Below are 18,843 nucleotides of genomic sequence, written 5' to 3' on the forward strand. Positions count from 1 at the left end.
TGTTTTCATGTTGCAGCTGAAAATTTTCTGAACCAGTATCAAGGATTGACATGCAAAGTTAAAAGACAAATGCCTCATCAGCTCGAAATAATGCATTTAGAAATCTAACAACTCTGTATTTAAAGGGTAGAGAAGTGGTGGAGAAAAAACCAGCAGATCACAAAGGCAGATTTCTTACTGATAACCAGGATATAGTGAGGATGGCAGGATTTAATTCCCATGTTAATTTTCAGGTGTGGCCAGAATAAAGGCAATTAACAAAGGAAAATAACAAATTAACTACTTCTGCAACTGGAGTCTGGACTGAATTTCCCTTTGGTCAGGGTAGGAGGAAATGGCCACAGACAGGACATATTAGTAGGATGCAAAGGGCAAATTGGTGTCATGGCAGTGCTCACAAACTGTCATGTATGCAAGGCAGGGGTTGTGGACATATGGCTGAAAATTTTGCAGACATTTTTTACTGGGAGTTCAGAATGGGAAACATGGGAACATAAATCTGAATTAACTATTTAAAGTATCTGTATAACTCAACTCTCATTTATATCCAGTGAGGAGGCTTGGGTGTTTTTTGCATTTAAATGTCATTCATTCAACTTGAGTGCATTTTATTTTTAATACATGTGGTTTTTTTATACATGACCTGAATAAACAAATGTTTTGTTAATTCAAATGAATTTTCCTGCTTGTACTTCATAGGTTATCTCTTAGAAAAATCTTTAGTACATTAGTAGGTTTGCCGCTTTCACTGCTCCACGTGGAAGTGGTATGATGTTTACTAAAATGCACAGGCATTATACATCCTGTGTGGGTTACAGTGCAACCAGTACTCATCTGGGTAGGTTTAACATCTGATCTGGAAGATGATTTGAGAACTTACTGCTTTTATTTCAAACCCACATCAGTTCACAAATGTAGGCCCTCACTCTAAGATGAGAAGTTTGTAATCTGCATGAGGGCAGAGGGAGGAAAAGAGAGCAGGGTGCTTGGCTGGAGACATCTCATTTGAATCAAGTGATGGAAATCATCAATGATTATGTAAATTTCATTTAGGTTGTCTCCAGTGCCATGGGGTAAATCTGGTTCTATTGTCTGTTTAAAAAAAAAAAAAAGAAGAGTCCTTAAGTGACATTCTAATAAAGTAACATTAAAATTGCTTTTCAGGTGATAAGTCCAAGGGAACATGTGTTTGTACAGTACCTGTAGGATGGTTCTTATACCAGGCAGAAGTTCCTGTGCACAATTGCAAAATAATCAATGAATATTTGCCATTTCCTCTCTCCACTTTAACATTCTACTTTCGTGCTAGAATTACTGGGGTGAGGATTAAGGATAATTACCTCATTACCCTTATGATAGAAAAGTTCTTTTATTTCCCCTTTCTTTACCTTAAATATGGAAACTCAAATGTGTTCATGCTTTTTCCCCTCCCAGGAAACGGATCTCATGACCTTTAACATCTCCATGCACCGCTCCTGGTGGCGGGAGCACGGGCCCGGCTGCATACGAAGGGTGGTGCGTCCTTCTTCCCCCGGCATCCTGGAGGATTACTCCTACGTCTCTGTGACAGGCTGCATGATTGATTTCCAGTACCTAGAGGTCATTCACAGTGCTATCCAAATACTCCTCTCTGTAAGTTCACGGTTCTTCTCCTACTGGGATTCCATCGGTCCTTTCACACATGCCCTGTTCTTGTTGCACGTCCTGGAAAGGGGGTGTACTGGGTGACGGATGGCTGCAGAGTGTGGTGGTGTTTGCAAGGGTCCCAGGATGAGGGAAGAGATGAGAATTTTGACTCCATGTTTCAGAAGGCTGATTTATTTTTTTATGATATATATTCTATTAAAAGAAAATGATATATTAAAATTATACTAAAGAATAGAGAAAGGATTTCATCAGACGGCTAGAAAGGAAAGGAATGGAATGATAATAAAATCTTGTGACTGACCAGAGAGTCCGAGGTGGCTGGACTGTGATTGGCCATTAATTAAAAACAACCACATGAGACCAATCAAGGATGCACCTGTTGCATTCCACAGCAGCAGATAGTTATTGTTTAAATTTCATTTCTGAAGTCTCTCAGCTTCTCAGGAGAAAAATCCTAGCAAAAGGATTTTTCATAAAATATGTCTGTGAAAGCAGAGATTTTTAATTGTGTTTTGAATTAGAGAATTATATACACATTATTAAAATGTGCACTGCTCCTTTCTTTCCTTATATCTCTTCAAGCTCTGTACAGGCCTAATACCCATTCTGGCCACAGTTGGGATAAGTGGAAATTAACTTGAGTCCTTGGCTCTCGTTCATTGAGATGTAGAGTAAAACAAAGCATATTTGCCCAAAATTAATTGACCTAAACCTTTCCGTAGTTTACAGTCAATGACGCCATTTATTCAGCCCTGATTGTAAATGTATTTTGCATTATACATAGCTAAGTTTCTTCCCAGACTGAGATATGGATTGATCCTTGAAAAAAGGTCAAAAAAACATGAGGAATTAAAGTATGTGTGCATATTTAGCCATGTTATTTTTTCTCTCCTTGAACTCTGCATTATCAGAACACTCTACCTCCATTGTCCACATTTGTTGCAACACCAGTCAAAAAATGCAATTACAAGAAATTGTATAAAGCCTGCAGGGCAGGGAAGTGCTGGGACTCCATCAGATGCTTTGGGAGCAACAGCCCAGTCTTGGCCACAGTTTTTCCTCTTGGCTGCTTCTGCTTGTGGTTAACAGGTTGTTTGGCATGAGCTGTGTGTGATCTCCTACAAGTGGTAGCTCTTTCTCTTCATAGCTGTGTGTAGTGCAGTGCAACTGGCTGACTCTAAGTGGTTGCACAGAGGATCCATCACTCCAGATACCCAGACCTATTTTGAGAACATAAATACTCGTGGCTGATGGTCCTAACCAGGCCACCAGGGGCCTGGTGTTAGACAGTGGGATAAGAGGTGCAGTCTGCAATCCACGCCTGCTAATCGGGTGAGCTACCTGGTCTGAGCAGCCAGAAGGGATGCAAATTTATGGTCTGTTCAGTACCTCAAGCTGTTTTACTAACAATCTGGTTTATACTACCACTTGGAAAGTAAAAGGCATCTGTGGAATAAATCTCACTGGTTAATTTAAAATTATTTTTAAATCTAAAATTATTTTTTGAAATTATTTTCAAATACAGCTGGTTATTGATCACAGGAAGTGTTCTCTGCACTTATCAGTGCAGTACAGTTCTGTCAAATGGCAGGAATACAAATGTGAATATTAGAATAAACACAATTAATATATACAAACCAAAAAATACTAAATTTAAAAATACAGAAATTCTGTAGTAATTATAAATTTTATGGTGTAACTGGCCTTCCCTTTCTAAAGAACTGACTGATTGCTGTGCTGGATTAAATAAAAATTCAAAATTTTGATTAAATTCAAAATTTAAAATATGCCAGGAACTTATGAGGCATGACTGTGAATTAAATAGTTTTCTATTTCAGATAGTGCTTTGATTAATATAAACAGTGCTAAAATTAAAGTCCTGTACGAAAACTAAGGTTTTCCTCCAGTTTTACTCTCTTGCTACACCATCTGTGACATGTTGTGATTAACATACCATGAATCTGTACTTCAGTTTCCATTCTGAATTGTAATTTAGGCTCGTTTCATGTACCATGCCACAATACGGAAGTCACCAATTGGATAATCAAATAATTTGCTGTTTCCTTCCATTTTCTGAATATTACTGACTTGAGGAAATTCCATTTTGGATGCATAACTTCTTTTCCAAATTGGAGTACCAATTTCAGTTGTTAGTTAAAAGGTCATTTTGGTTGTCTTTTCAAAGGACTGGGGAACTGTATGTAGATCATGAGAGAATTCTTTTTTACCTTTTCCTGCTAGCTAGTCCCAAAAGCAGACTATTCATTTTTGGACCTTACTACCTACTAAATTTTCATAACATTTCATGTAGCAATAGTAGTGTAACAAACCATTTTACAGTGTAAAAAAACTTCATTGGCATAACAAATCATTTTATCATGCTAAGCTTTGTCCAAATGACTGGGAATACAAACACTTGCATAGGGAATTAGTAGGGAATTGGTAGGGAATTAGAACCTCTGAAAGAAGAAACACCTCTGAGGGGTAAGTATTGGATACCTGTTGAGATATATAACTCACTAGCAGCATTTTTGAAAGGTGACTTTTTTTTAACTGGTATAATGAGTTTTATATGCAGAGAATGCTGCAGCTGCAACTACATTAAACCGTGCTTCAGGAAATAGGTTTAACAGCTATTTATTAAATTTTAACACAGTGAAGCTATGTTTATATCTGCTTTATAGTTGTTTCTAAAAATATATTTTTATTGATGAACCAGTAACTTTGTATCTCATCCTGATTCTGGGTGCCTATGTAGGTAATTGGTAGTTGAAGATGTTAAACATTTCTTTAAATTGAGGGAGAATCAAGAGAAGTATGAGAGAATGGGATGCAATTAATAGTAAAGAATAATTATAGTTAATTTTGTATTTAAAATCTATATTTATTTGCTGTAGGGCATAATATATATATTATTTTGATTAATAAATTCTTCTGCACAACACCTTTAAAATGCAAGGCAGATCATCATTACAGAAACCTCAATTTTCAGGGAACAAATTAATAATACAGTCAAAATGGTGACAGCTTAGCATCTTTGAGAAAGACACTTCATACAATTTTTGTTGTTATTTGGAAATAGTTAATGCACACTGAGAGTATTAAATGACAGGTACACACTAGCTTCAACAGCCTGAACCTTAAAAAGTTCTCCAAGTTATTGCAGAGAGATTTGTATTAGACCCAGAGCCAACATGACATTAGCACAGTGCAGCAGGAAGCCCCAAGCCAGGGTTCACAGTGCTAACTCTGGAATTAGCAGCCACATGACTTCATCAGTGCTGAGGAAGCAAAATTAAAAATTTTGGCAGAGCAATGGGCTGACACAACTAGATATTTCTGGGCCAGGAAACATTACCTCCATTCAATGCTGCATTGGACAAGGTGAAGTTACTTTTCCTCCCATTCTCGTGAAGGTATAGAAGGATAACCTAAAATCCAGACTACTGAAAGATGGGGGGAAGCAAAGAAAGTGAAAACCCTAAGCCTAAAAACATGCAAAACATGCAAGCTCTTTGGCATGTTGATGCAAATTCAGGATATTTTGAAGGAAGCTTTTGGTTTACTTTGTGGGGGTCCATCTGCTGCCTCTCATGAGTGTCAATTATTGTAACCCTCAGGCTGCCTGCTGGACTGACAGAGGAGGAACAACCACAAAAAAAAAAAACAAACAAACCCTCTCTTGCAAAGTCATGTATAAATTCAGACAAATATGTAATACAGGGAGATTACAAAACTGAAATTTTTCCATAGTGAAGTAAAAAGCAGTGATCATATCTGTTTAAGGTAAAGTTATCAGTGGTGGAGAGCTTATCACATACACTGCCAAGCACAAAACATACATTAAAATAGAAAAATACATTACTTTCTACAGAATATAATGAAGTTGTAATATCAGAAATATGAGAAAAAGCACTCCTGGTAGCCAAATTGGGAACTGGATACTGTGGTCACTGTGAGCAGAGTCACCATCTGCTAAAGTGTACGTCCCAAAAAAATGCATTCCCCATGCTTCTTTCAACTCATGAATTTATAAATGTTGAATGCTTTCCCTAAGAGGCAGCAGGCTCCTAAAACAACTTCAAACAGTGTCTGAATGCTCAGTAAAATGTCTACCACTAGTAGAAAAACTGCAATCTCTGTATCAAAAAATCACACAGAGGGGATGGGGTGGGAAGGGCCCTCTGGAGGTCATCTGATCCAAGCCCCCTCATACTTAGGTGGGTGCACCTAGAGCAGCCTCCCCAGGACTGTGAACAAACAGCTTCTGAATATCTCCAAGGAGAGAGACTCCACAATCTCCCTGAGCAACCTGTGCCTTGGCTTGATAACCCTCACACTGAAAAAGTGTTTTCTGGTGTTCAGAGGGAACCCCCTGTGTTCCAGTTTGTACCCATTGCCCCTGGTCCTGGGCATCACTGAGAAGAGTCTGGCTCCATCCTCATTGCCCCCTCCATTCAAGACCTGGACCTGGCTGCAGGTGAGGCCACAGCAGTGCTGAGCAGAGGGGCAGGATCACCTCCCTTCATCTGATGGCAGTAGTCTGCCCTATACAGCCCAAGCTCTTTCTTCATTTTCTATAAAAATGGTCCCTACCTGCCCAAAAGATTCATAATTATTGATATAAATTGATGCTAAACACTTTTAAAAATTTACTTGTTAGTATTCTTAGTCTTGTCAACCAGGTATGATTACAAGTATTTTGAGTTATTATTATTATTCATAATAATAAAATCATTTGTGTTGTAAAGGTCATTGCATCCTCTTGTTTTTGAGGACTCTATTCCTTTTACTTTTTCCTCACAGTTCTCTGATGTTCTTAATCTCTCTTCTTCTCTCCAGTATGCACAAGCATCACAGCCATAGGGAAATGATAAGCAAGGATCTGACTTAATTTCTGAATATCTGTCACCATTCAGTGCCCCATACAGACTCCATGCAATTCTCTTGCTTTGTGAATTATTTCTGCCTTGCTGTCTTCAAAGAATCTGCCAAATGTTGATTGTATAACATAAGAATTAATTATGATATTTGGTAGACCTAAATGTTTTTTTTTCATCATCATCAGAGAAAAATAGAATTTAATTTAAAAAGATATTTAGCACAACAGACATTAAAATGGAGGTTATGAGTCTTGTGTAAATAATTAATCAAGGGGAACACTGTGACTATGAGCTATAGACACTATAATCATGGTCAGTGCTGGAGTGGCTTTATGTATTTCAGGTCATTGATCAAGCTTTTACTACTGACCCATAAATTTGAATGCTTTTTGGGTTGATTTGGATGGCTCTTCCTCTATTCCTGATGTTTAGATGACCTTCTCTGTGCCATTGGGAAAGCTCCAGGAATTGCTCCAAAAGAGGTTGCAAAGCAGCTTTTGCCCTTGCCTTCAGTCAGCCAGAGCTGCAGTTTCGTTCATATTTATTTAAACGTAACAAAAGGTTTAATGATATCAATATATAATGTGGCTCCTCTGGGGCATTGTAGCAGCCACTTTTTCCCATTAGTTATGGCCCTACTATTTTTATAATTGGACAGAAAAGAATGCAGGAAGAATAGCAGGTATGGTGTTCCCTAAAGAAAATCCCTGTAGGGGCTGACACCAGTGCTCAGGCAGGTTCCTTGCTCTCGTTCCATTTCCTTGAGTGACATGGGATTGATTCAGAAAGCCAGTCAATATTCACTTGTGATAAAAAAGCATGAGGTAATTTAGAGTTAAGAGGTACAGGAATTATATGAGTAAAATGTAGTTGTCCTCAAGGTATTATATATTTTCTTTCAGTTTAGTTTGCACCCTTTCCACATTTTTTGTTTTGAAGTTTGTCTTCTTTTTCATAATAAACAATTTGCAAAGTGGTGTGGAAATTAATTTTTTCATTGTCTGCAGAGCAAAACTTCTTCAGAAAAGGGTATGAAAGATGTGCCTGTTCTTCATCACAGCCATCATCATAATCATCATCATCACAACAACAATAAACCCAAAAATATGGTTTATTTTACAGGAGCACTTGTGTCTTGACCATGTGAATAGACAGTTATGGTGCTGTTGGCTTCTCACTGATTTATTAGTAAGTTTAGTGAGATCACCAGATTATTGAAAATCAGAAGAATTTTTTCAGCCTGGGCAATATTACAGAGGAGTTGTCAACCTCTGAAACAGACTGCAAAGAGGCTACAGAGGCTTGTGCAAATTTGACTTTACCTCCAATGCTTTGTTGTAGTTGTGTCATTGTGTTTGTATCATAATCTATGCCTTGTGCAATTCCTCCACTGTTTGTGGTATTGGTTCAGGGGTGCATGCAGCCCATTTCACCTTTGCCATTTACAAACCTTTGGTATTAAAAAAGGATAACCAAGAGAAAGAAAAATAGTGAGAGACTGTATCTGCACTAACATTCTTGAAAGGCCTTATCCTTTCTGCTAAATTTAGTTAGACATCATTATTATATAATGGTAATTAGACAAATATACTTGTGTATTTTACTATCTACACATGGCAGTGTGTAGATAGTAAAATACACAAGTATATTTGTCTAATTACCAGTCTGGGTCAATAAAGCAGCTATGTGAGACAGGATCAAGATAAATCTGTGGTTTTTCATCTCAGTTGTCAATCCAGGGATGTCTGCTTTTTTAAGCAGTTCATTTAAAAGGAAATGAAAACCATGATATTATAGCTACTTGCATTTTCATTTGTTAACTATTATGATAAGGATTTTTCAAAAAATTTTGGCCAACTTCTGCACCAGAGCTGGCTGAGACTGAGGGAATAGCAGACAACAGTTCAAGTATTAGCAATATATAAGTGCCCTCACCTTGACAGTCAATCTACATGAGAACTTAATTGTTCTACATATTTTCTAGTATTTTATATAGAGGTGCTTGCCATTTTACACAACATTGAAAATTACTGTGACAATTTTTGAATTGTCAAAAATGCTAGTGAAATTCTGCACAGGAATTCTGAAATACTTTTATTTACACAAAAGAATTTATAGTAAAAATGAAACTCGATTGTTTATTTTAATTTTTATGGAGCTCGTTAATATTTCAGTGCAAGTTGTGCAGAAGAACTGGAAGTAAATAGGAGATTTGGAAAATAGTTGGTTTCCCTCCTTCAACCTCTTCCCATAATTGCCACACCCATGGTAGAAACACTGCCATAGACTAAATGTCTGCAACTTTGTTACTGCAATTCTCAGATAGATACTTTCATTTTGATTAGTTTCCTTCATTGGACTTCATTTCTGAAGTTAACCTGAACTAGCACTGAGCAGGGAACTGCAGCAGCCCAGTGCACAGTAAACATGGTGATTATTGATTCCAATACAAGTGAGTACCTCTGCAAATAAGCAGGAGAGGTGGTGAAGGAGGTAAAGACAGGTTAAAGTGCCTCAGCAAACTTGTATGCCTACATGCTATCTTTAGAGCTGAGCAGAATGCTGAATGTTTCACCAGGCATTTGGAAATTGTAAGAGAGTAAAGTGAAAAGTGTAACAGAGATTGCCAGTCCAAACCTTTTTTTAGAGAACACATAAATCAAACATTTTCATTAAGAAAAGTGAAAGCAGTATTTGCTTTGAACTTTAGGGATATTTTCTTGACTATATCATTGGAAGCCTTTAACTCTTAGATGAGCTACTGGGACACCAAAGATCCTGGAAATTCCAAAGGCCAGAGCACATTGTTTCCTAAGATATTTGTCTTCATGCCTCTCAGGAAACTCACCAGCTTTCAGCTGTCTGTGGGAATCAGGCCATGATAGTTTACTTGGAAGGTGGAATAAAATTTGTGCCTTTCTGCCAAGCTGCAATTCAGTGCAAAGAGCTTTGCTGCATCAGATTTGCTCCAGCTGTGAAGTTGATAAACCAACCAAGGAAATTATCTTCTTCTCTAGGCTAAGAGTTCACATGGTGACTGACGGCTCTGGATAGGCTTGACTTTGCTGGATTTTTTTGGTTTGGTTTGGTTGTGTGGTTGTGTTTTTTTAATTTCCGAAGTACACAGTTCTCTAACTGATTTTTACATGCAGATATGATTTGAAGTGAAGATGTTTTACTATTTTCCTTAGCCTGCACATGTAGTGTAAAAGACATGGGCAAACCAGAGGTGACCCTCCCACTGCAGTCTCCCTGAGCCTAACACCAATAAATGTGTGCTCACTCTTGCTCAGCAGCATGATTCTTTCTGCATATTGTAGTTGATACCCATGTGCCCAGACTTTCTTATATGGGGGAAAAATATCCACTGATTAAAACCCATCTCTGTGTGAGCTTTCACCGACAGGACATTTTTCTTTTAATCATGTGCTAAATCCACTGCCTAGCTCTTCCACTGAAATTTGTTGCCTGAATGTGACTGGACTGCAGAAAGAATTCTTTTCTCAAATGCAGTCTCCAGTGATTTACAATGCTCTCTGTTTTTTCGTAGGGAAATAGGAGATACCAGGGGAAGGATTTCACTAAACAAGCAATGAAGCAACCCATACTCCTCAAGATTTGAGGAAATTATTTGGTTTTCACTGAGGAAGGAAGTCAAGGTGCATATGTGCTCATGGAACCACTTGCTCTCTGTGCTGGTTTTCCATTGGAGCCACCCACAGAAGTGATTTTTTTTTCTGAGAGGAGCTGCTGAGAGCTTCTTCACCATATCAAGCATGGTGTCCTCCCTGTAATCCCACTTCTGTCTGCTGCCCTACAGTATCTAGAATGAATAACATTCAGCCAACATTGAACCCATCACATTAATTGGTGCATTGGCTGCAAAATCTCAAATTGGCAAACCAAAACCACTACACTCTCAGAGCTATGCACAGAAAGACAGATGAGGTTTTCTAGGAAAATAGATTTTGATACGGGAAGATTGCAGTGGAGAGTAAGTTTTAAAAGCCCTGTTCTCTGCAAATATTGCTCTCATAGCTTTTGTAGCTAAGTCTTCTTGCCCAAATTCTGTAATAAATCTGCTCATCTTGTGACCATTCCTTGTTTTCTATCTAGTATTGTAGAAACTGTTAAAACTGTAACTGTTTCCTTTTTATTCTTCAAAGCAGAGCAGGGAATCCCACCAGCAGCATGAGGTCTAGCTCAGGATGTGCTTTCCCCTGTTGCACCCATGTTGGTGACCCATTGACTACAGGACATGGTGGACTTGTTAAGGGACTGTTCCATCCTTTGCCATAAACATTTATCTCCTCTCAGCTCTCCCGTGGAAGGTCCTGGGCATGGAAAGAGCCCAGTTCATGCAAAATCCTTGGACACATTGTGTAGGAAAAGGCACTCAGCTGCAGTGGTGATGCAGGCATAGTTCTGCTGCTTCTGAGCCTGCCAAAGGAGATGGCTGCCGCAACACTCCTCATTCACAGATTAGGGGTGTGAATAGCTCCATGTGGAGGAAGGAGGGTGGGGAGGGATTATAGACAAGGTACCAGGGAGCAGAGTTTGGGTGCCACTGCAATATACTCAGAGAGATTAATAAGAAGTTTTTACATGAGTGCAGGCAAGATGCATGTTGATAAAAACCTAAGAAATGATGCTTTACAATATTACATTAGTAAGTTACATAGAGTTACCTAGTGAATTTGCCTTTTTTTAAGTTTAAATTTTTCAGTGATGGTCTAACTTGCCCAAGTTAGACACTTTTAATACACCTGTATAGAACAAAAGAAGCGAGACTTGCCATCAAAAGAAAAGCAACAAACACCAATGAGAAGGACAGTTTGTGTGAGGGTATGTCCAGGAATAAGTAACTATAAGGATTTTTGTGTACTCTGAAGGTTCAGAATAGGTAGACACTGAGTGAAATGGATGCTTGAGGCATTTCTTTGCTGTGTTTTGTTTATGAGTTAAATTGGTAAGATTTTTAGAGGTCTTGAAAGGGAGACTGATGTAAATTACTTTCAGTTTGTAAGTTTTTATGTGATGTCAGTAACTGTTCCGAAAGGACAGAATCATGTTAAAGTAGAAGCCTGAGAAGCAAATTTCATTTCTTTTCACCCATGTAGAAGGCTTAAGTTGAAACAATTGTCCCCAGGGAAGGAAAAGAAAGATGAATAAGAGTGTTGTTCCATAATGCTGATGTTAGTCTGAAAATGATAATTGAATAAATCAGGTGTGGTGAAATACATCTGCTGGATCTGTCTGAATCTACACTATAAGTAAAGATTTTTCAAGAAATCATTCTCAGTGATGTGAAACTTTCTAGCTTAACTTTTCATTACCTCCTATGTAAATTAATGCTATGTAGATTAATTGATAATCATTGTGAATGACAGTAAAAAGTGATAGGCAATTAAACAGCCTCTTAAAAGAACATGATCGTTTCCATTTTTATGTATGAGTTATTTAATTTTTTTTATCTTGTTATTTAGTTTATAACGTACCTGATATCTTCACACACATACATGCATAATATAAAAATATTATCTTTTAATAGTAAATTAAAATATAAAGATCAACACAGAAAACTAAAGTTACATCCTGGTCAATTATACCAGACACCAGCTTGATTGCTTATTCAAGTAATGTGCTGATTCCCAGATAGAGTTTTCAAGAGTGACGTCTTGTGGGTATTTGAAATATCCTCGTCAATGCCTGGAGGTTTTTCTTACAAAGTTCATCTTGGTATCTCTTACCACTAATGGCCAGGAATTGCCAAGCTTCCCTCCCTTGATACTGATTTTTACCTTGGCAAGCAGGAGTGAACTGGAAAGACCCAAGTGTTTCGTTATTACTTCTTCTCCCTTTCCTCTTCCTGGGACTATGATTCTACCTGTAACCTCACATAAAGATGCTCTCTCCAAACCTGCCCAAAGAGGAGCTGAGTCTAGAACACAACTGGACTGCAAGCTTTGCACTTCCTTTACTTCTCCACTTTTTCTTATTTTCTCTACCACTTTCTCAGTGAGATTTGGTTTAACTATGAAAAGAGACATATTTTCCTTCCCTGCCATGACTCTCTCATTGCTTTAGGCATCTGAAATCAATTAGCTACATGTTTTGTTATGGATACAAATGACCAAGAGTGGGAGTGAGTTACAGAAATCCATGCCATGCTGGCATTACCCACTACTGATCTCACACATAAGAGGCTATGCTAGAAGACGCAGTTGCAATTTTTTTGGCTCTGGTGTTGATTTCTCTCTTCTTTTGCATGTGCTTATTTTGTTTTGCCTGAAAAGGGTCTTAGGCCTAATTAGCAATAACAGCTACCCCAGACCACCTAACTTACTTTAGAAACTAACTTTTCCTTAAACTTTCAAATAGAGAAGAGGATTACTTCTTAAGGAAAAAAAAAAAAAAGCACACAAGTATGGCAATTTACTTCAGCTTCCCCAGTACACATACTTCAAAATTCCTTTTCCCACCCAAAATTCAGGACAGTGTCTGGGACTATGTATATGTCATATCCCACGGTCCCTACACAGGGTCGTTGGTTCTTAGGTTTTTGGAGTCATAGAATGGTTTGGGTTGGAAGGGACTTTAGAGGGCACCTAGTTCCCTCTTACCTGCCACGGGCAGGGAGGGGCACCTACCAAGTTCAGCACCCATTCTGAACCTCCCCTTTATTGTGGAAGGCAGTGAGTTTACTGCCTATGCTAGCAGAAAATGAACCATCAATGTGATTCTTGACCAAAACCCAACTATAAAAGAAAACTATCTGTGCTCCATTTGTTATTTTTAGAGCATGCTCATTTGTGGGCTGAAACTGCAGCCTCATTTAAACTCATTTCAGTCTTCAAAAATCATTCTTGTTATCTGGGCTGTCTTGTTCACTGGTAATGTGGACCATATCAGCCTCATGCTACCAAGCTTTAACAAGTGGTACAATTTATCAATAGATAAAATGGGACAGGTCCTTACAAGCAGAAAATTTAATAGAAATAATTTTAAAAATTAGTGATTATCTTGAGAAATATTCCTATTATAAGATTTTCTTTGCCTTAGCTTTTTTATTTTCTTGTGCATATCCTACATAGTGATGTAAAGATGATACTTTAATCTGGGCTTGTTATACCAGAGAATATACCAGAGTCTACTTTTTTTAACCATGGAATTTTTTTCTAATGCAAGCTAGAATATTAATATAAAATTGTATTGATATGGTACAATGTGCAATTACATTAATATTATATGATATATCATTAACAATAGTACTTCTATAACTCTCCCTAGCAATCTTATCTAATTACAATATGTTTGAAGTCATTAGATACCAAGGAAAAAAGCACAAAAGACTTCAGAATATTTTTAATCTCCTCATCTTTCCACTGGCAGCTAAAATGGATTATGAAAGTCCTAGAAAGAGCAATTTGCCATTCCCCTCCAATGCTCTGCTTTCTGTATCAGTCATACTTATATTAGCAGGACATCCTCATGCTGACAACACACTCAGTGTGCATTGCAGAGTTTCAGTAGCCCTGTCTGGACTGATGAACCCAGCAGGGCCAGAAAATGAGTTTGAGCATCATCCTCTGTTTTTCCCACTGTGTATGCATATTACTGTCATGCTTTTCATAGGGTCAGAGAGTCCAGCTGTGTGCTGGACATTTTGTCCAGAAGGATACTGTGACAGACAATATCAAAAGCTTTACTGAAATCTGAAAAGGCCGTGTTGACCACCAATGGTGAACACAGCACAGGTCAGGGATTGTGCCCAGGAGCCTGTTTTGTGAGCCCACCCTCTTTTGTCTGTGCTGGGAGAGAGACAAGGAGAACATAGGTGCTGAGGTGTGAGCCATGGCAGACACACCACTTACCCTGGGGTGGCTGGGATTGTGCCTTGGCCCATTTTATTTACTCCTGCCATGTCTTTCATGGAAGCAAGTGCTGTGGAGTTTCTTTGCTTGGGTTTTTTGTGATTCAGCATCACAAATGGGACATTTCAATGGTGTTTGTACAGTCACAAAAGCTGTTTAGGGTTTGGGACTGTGTTGGTCTTTCTGATTCCTCTTCCCCTGTTTTCCACACTGCCTGTCTGGTTTTCAGTGTCCACTGTAAAGAGGCTTCATTGGCCAGTTGTGAGATTACACACAGCCCCACATTAATGAGGATTCATACTTCACCACCAGGAATTCCTGAGGAAATGTACTCAATTTCACAGGAACACGACTGCCTGGTAACGTGCCTGCAATTTCATACAAACTCTTCAGCTCCTTTATCAAACATGGGGGGATGTCCAATTTACTCTTGTAATAGAGTGCCTGAAAGAGTTAGGTGTTTGCTTTTGGTTTTAAGCCTTTCAGAAAATCTTCTTACTTTAATGATTTGTGGGTTTTGTCCACAGACAATGGATATGGGACTCCACAGGAGGTCTGTAAGCAAAAAAGATAAATAAGGCTGTAATCTCTTAGGTGCTTGTTTCTTCATGATCTGAAATTGGCAGATTCTCATACCTCCAGGCTAAGAATATTTTATAGTTACTGGTGTTTTCTCCTTTGGTCCATTAGTTTCAGTCTAGAGGTGCTGCTTGAAAATAGCTGATGTGGGATTTTTCTTTTTCATAGGGGAGTAATGCATTTTTATTAAAATATTGTAAACTAACACCACTAAAACACACCACCTTTTTCACCGGAAATAATTACAATGTAATAAATGGAAATATAGAGTTGTAAAGCGGATGAGAGTGAAAAAAAAGTCCCTAGGTGCTCATTGATAAAGAACTTACGTAGGAAACAATAAATAAGGAGAAGATTGTGTAGACTTTGCAGTTTCCTGGATTCTCATGTTTCCTAGCAATTTTGTTGAACCTACTGCACTCATTGCAATAGATAGTGTGTTTCTAGACACTCAATTCTTTGTAGGGTTTTACAGATGGAATGAAAAGGGTATTCCCTCTGGTAAAAAGGAGTGAATCCACGCATTAGCTATGTAGGGTGCCAGATTTCATGAAAGACCAAAGGAGTATCATCATGATATATTTATTTCTAATTACATATTTAACTGTATATCAAGTCATATGAGGAAATAATGTAATCCAGAAACAAGGCTTTATTCACTTAAAGCTCTCCTGACTTGAATATTTTTGCTGTTTGAAATGCTTTGAATAGAAATGACATTGAAAAGTTCTTGATCTTTAAACCCTTCCAAATCATCTCTTTTGCTTTCATACAAATATTCTCGATCTCTTTCTTGGGGTTGAAAGCCTTTCAGCAGTAGAGCTCTACCTTTTGGAGTCTCCTTTAGAGCCTGAATGGAGATTCAAAGACTTCAGGGAGGGAATGAAGAAAACTGCCAGATGAAGAGACGCTGCACTTCTCTGCTCCCTGTCATCTGGAAACGTTTTTTCATTGGATGAAGGCATTTTACAATTGCAGCTATTTCTTTCCTCTTTTGAGAAAGTCACCTTATCGTCCCACAAAGCCTGCAGACAGGTGATAGGAAACCTGGGGACAGACTGCCTGCTCTCTGCCCCATTTTTCAGTCTCATGGATCAGAACAGACAAAAATGTCCTGCACCTTGGGGTCTGACCTTGCTTTTGTTGACACCTGCAATGCAGGCTGATTGACAATGACTGTCTCATGCATCAGAAACAATTTCATTCCTCTGGCTGCTCCTGCTTCAACACCAACACCTGCTCCACAGATTAGAAGCGCCCTGATCTACAGAGGAAGAATTTTTGAACATGGTGGAGATTGATGACTTCCATTCAGTGAGAAATTGAAGCACTTTATCGTGAAAAGTAAGGGAAAGAGACACAGTAAATAGAAATATCCTCAAATGAGTTGGAATCTTTGTAAGCCTGGTTTAGATGAGCTGAAGTAATGAGGAAGGTTGTACAGAAAATTTTCAGAGAAGAAAGTATGAGCTTTGACTTGGCTTTTACTTGAGCAAAATTAAATATGCAAACAAAGCAAGTGGGATGTGGGATTATCTGTAAAGCTTTGAAGTGGCAGTTGCAGTGTGTCCATTCTTATGATCCAACATATTCAAAACAATAAAGATAAAAGTAATGCTTTACATGGAACATCATCTGTGCCTTTAGCATATGCAAAGACTTTGCCTTGAAAAGTTTTGCACATTTCCATGGTGAATTAACCCCCCCCCTTTTTTTTTTTGTCAAATTGCCTTTCATTTGAGGAAACAGAGGCTCTTGAAAATGAAAGTACATCTGCACAGTACAGGCTCCCTTTCCCACTGCTTTCATCTCTTATTTTTCAGTTTCTAATTTGTGGCTGAAATCAGCATTTCAGTCCCTGGCTCAGTTTATGATTTTCTGATAAAAGAGAACTTTCAACAGCAAATAAACTGAATACTGGGGAACAAGCAGAAAAAAAAAATGAAAAGACAAGACACATTTAGGGCTGAGCTTCACTATTTACATCCATCAGAAATATCAGACCTTGCCAATTGCCCCAGTTATGAATATGTTAAATTGAAACTCAAAGCCTACACCTGAGCCATATTCATTCTGAACATAAAATACAGTAATAAAAAGCAAATGCAGTTTTCCTTTTTTTGAAAGTGTAAAGTTAAGTTGTTTTTGTGGATTTGCTCTACTTGGTGATAGAATTCCCTAGCAGGAGCAAAAATATAGCATGTACATTTATAATACATTGATTTGCCCTTAAAGAACACATTTATGTGAGTATAAACTATACAGTTATAGTTTTGTCCTTGAAGAATACATGCACTTCTAATCTGCATGATGCCAGGTCCCTGGGCATTTGCAGTCTTACATTGCCAAGTTCAAATTCTAGGTGCTTCAAGGAGCTCAAGTAGAAATCTGAAAACTAAAAAAGTGTTTTGTAATTGTGTTCCATCAGACAGACAATATAAACACAGGAGCTGGGCTGGTTTACATCAGAATGCATTTGGTTATTCACTACACAATGGACTGGATAATCCTTTAAATATTTATGAGTAAACCACAGAGGATTTACTCTTTCTTCCAGCATGTGGAGATTTTATAATGTGCACCATGTTACTTCAAACTAAACCCTAATGTTTTGCTTGCTACTTAATACTTCTAACAGCATGGCTCTGCATCACATATGCCTATTCTCTGGACAGTTACAGTATTTTGGGGTGTAATTCAGGATGAACTAGGCTATGACCACCTAATTCTCAAAGCCAATACATGCAGCATATATTGAAGAGGATGTAAGGTAGGAGGAACTGCTTTGCATTTCAACCTGAGGCAGCACCTGCTTAGCTCTGTGGATTAGTAGTTTTTAAATTAGTAGTTCACATTGAACAATAATCCTAGTGAAAGGTAAAGGAGACAAATAAATAAAACTGAAATAAAAATCAAGTTAGACTTTATTGGTTGGATTTTTATAGGTACAATGGCTTTAAGAATGCCAGCTGGCAACTTTGTGAGCCTTATGGTCTGCAAAGCTGCTCTGTTCCTGAAGTGGATCTTTCATTTCATTTCTGATATTATCACATGGACTATGCTCAAGTCAAATTTATTAGTAATATCTTTAAACTGAGAGCAATTTCAATGATTCCATCACTGACCTTACTATAATTCACCTTTATTCATCAAGTAGACTAGTTCACTCTCTTTGCAGAGCAAGGCATTTGCTCCCTTCCCACTTTTCTCTTACATGTCAAATTTAGGACTTTCTTTTTACATTTGTCAGTTGTTCTGAACTGAGGGCTAAGTCACTGAAGTTCCTGTTTTGATATTTCTCTCTTCTGCTCATCAATTATGTTGCTCTGAAGAGTGGACATAGGCAAAAATCATTAGCAACTCTAGGGGGATAGAATATAAGAAAATAAAGGTAGTAGAGAAAGTAATCTTACCCCTAAGGAGTTGCAGCTGGGTTAATTATTAAAGATTAGGAGCAGGCCTGACTTTAACAGGCCACACCTGTAGCCAATCAGAAGAGTGTTATAAAAGAGTGGATTGGTGGGTTGAGGGAACTGGAATCAGTTGGCTTCTGTGATAAGAAGGGTGAGTCAGTGCTTGGAAGAGCTGTCCTCGAGAAACATCAAGGAGGTAGGAAACCCTTGTAATAAGGAGACAACACTATGGAACCTTTGCAATATAATGACAGCAAGTACCAGCTTACTCAGCGGGAAGAGGAAAGCATTTGGTGTATAACTCCTGCAATGGTACCCTTAGTACTGATACCATGTATTTATGTTAGTGTTTCATTTCTGACAAGAGTTGGCTTTTACAAGACACATCTCAACCACACCAGCTTGTTCTGCTGGGGTTCGCATCAGGGAGACATCTCCATGTACGTG

The 18,843-nt window shown here is 38.2% G+C and overlaps 1 protein-coding gene across 3 annotated transcripts in view; it reads left to right on the plus strand.

The window, feature by feature from the left end:
• The window catches only part of NKAIN3 (sodium/potassium transporting ATPase interacting 3), a 335,352-nt gene that overhangs the window by 245,385 nt on the left and 71,124 nt on the right, over positions 1 to 18,843 (plus strand). For all 3 annotated transcript variants that reach the window (XM_066546904.1, XM_066546886.1, XM_066546896.1), the window contains exon 4: positions 1,435 to 1,632. In XM_066546904.1, the coding sequence (XP_066403001.1) occupies positions 1,435 to 1,632 (198 nt within the window). The remainder of the gene's footprint in view (positions 1 to 1,434; positions 1,633 to 18,843) is intronic.

The sequence above is a fragment of the Molothrus aeneus genome, chromosome 1, assembly GCF_037042795.1.
Source record: "Molothrus aeneus isolate 106 chromosome 1, BPBGC_Maene_1.0, whole genome shotgun sequence".
Taxonomy (NCBI): domain Eukaryota; kingdom Metazoa; phylum Chordata; class Aves; order Passeriformes; family Icteridae; genus Molothrus; species Molothrus aeneus.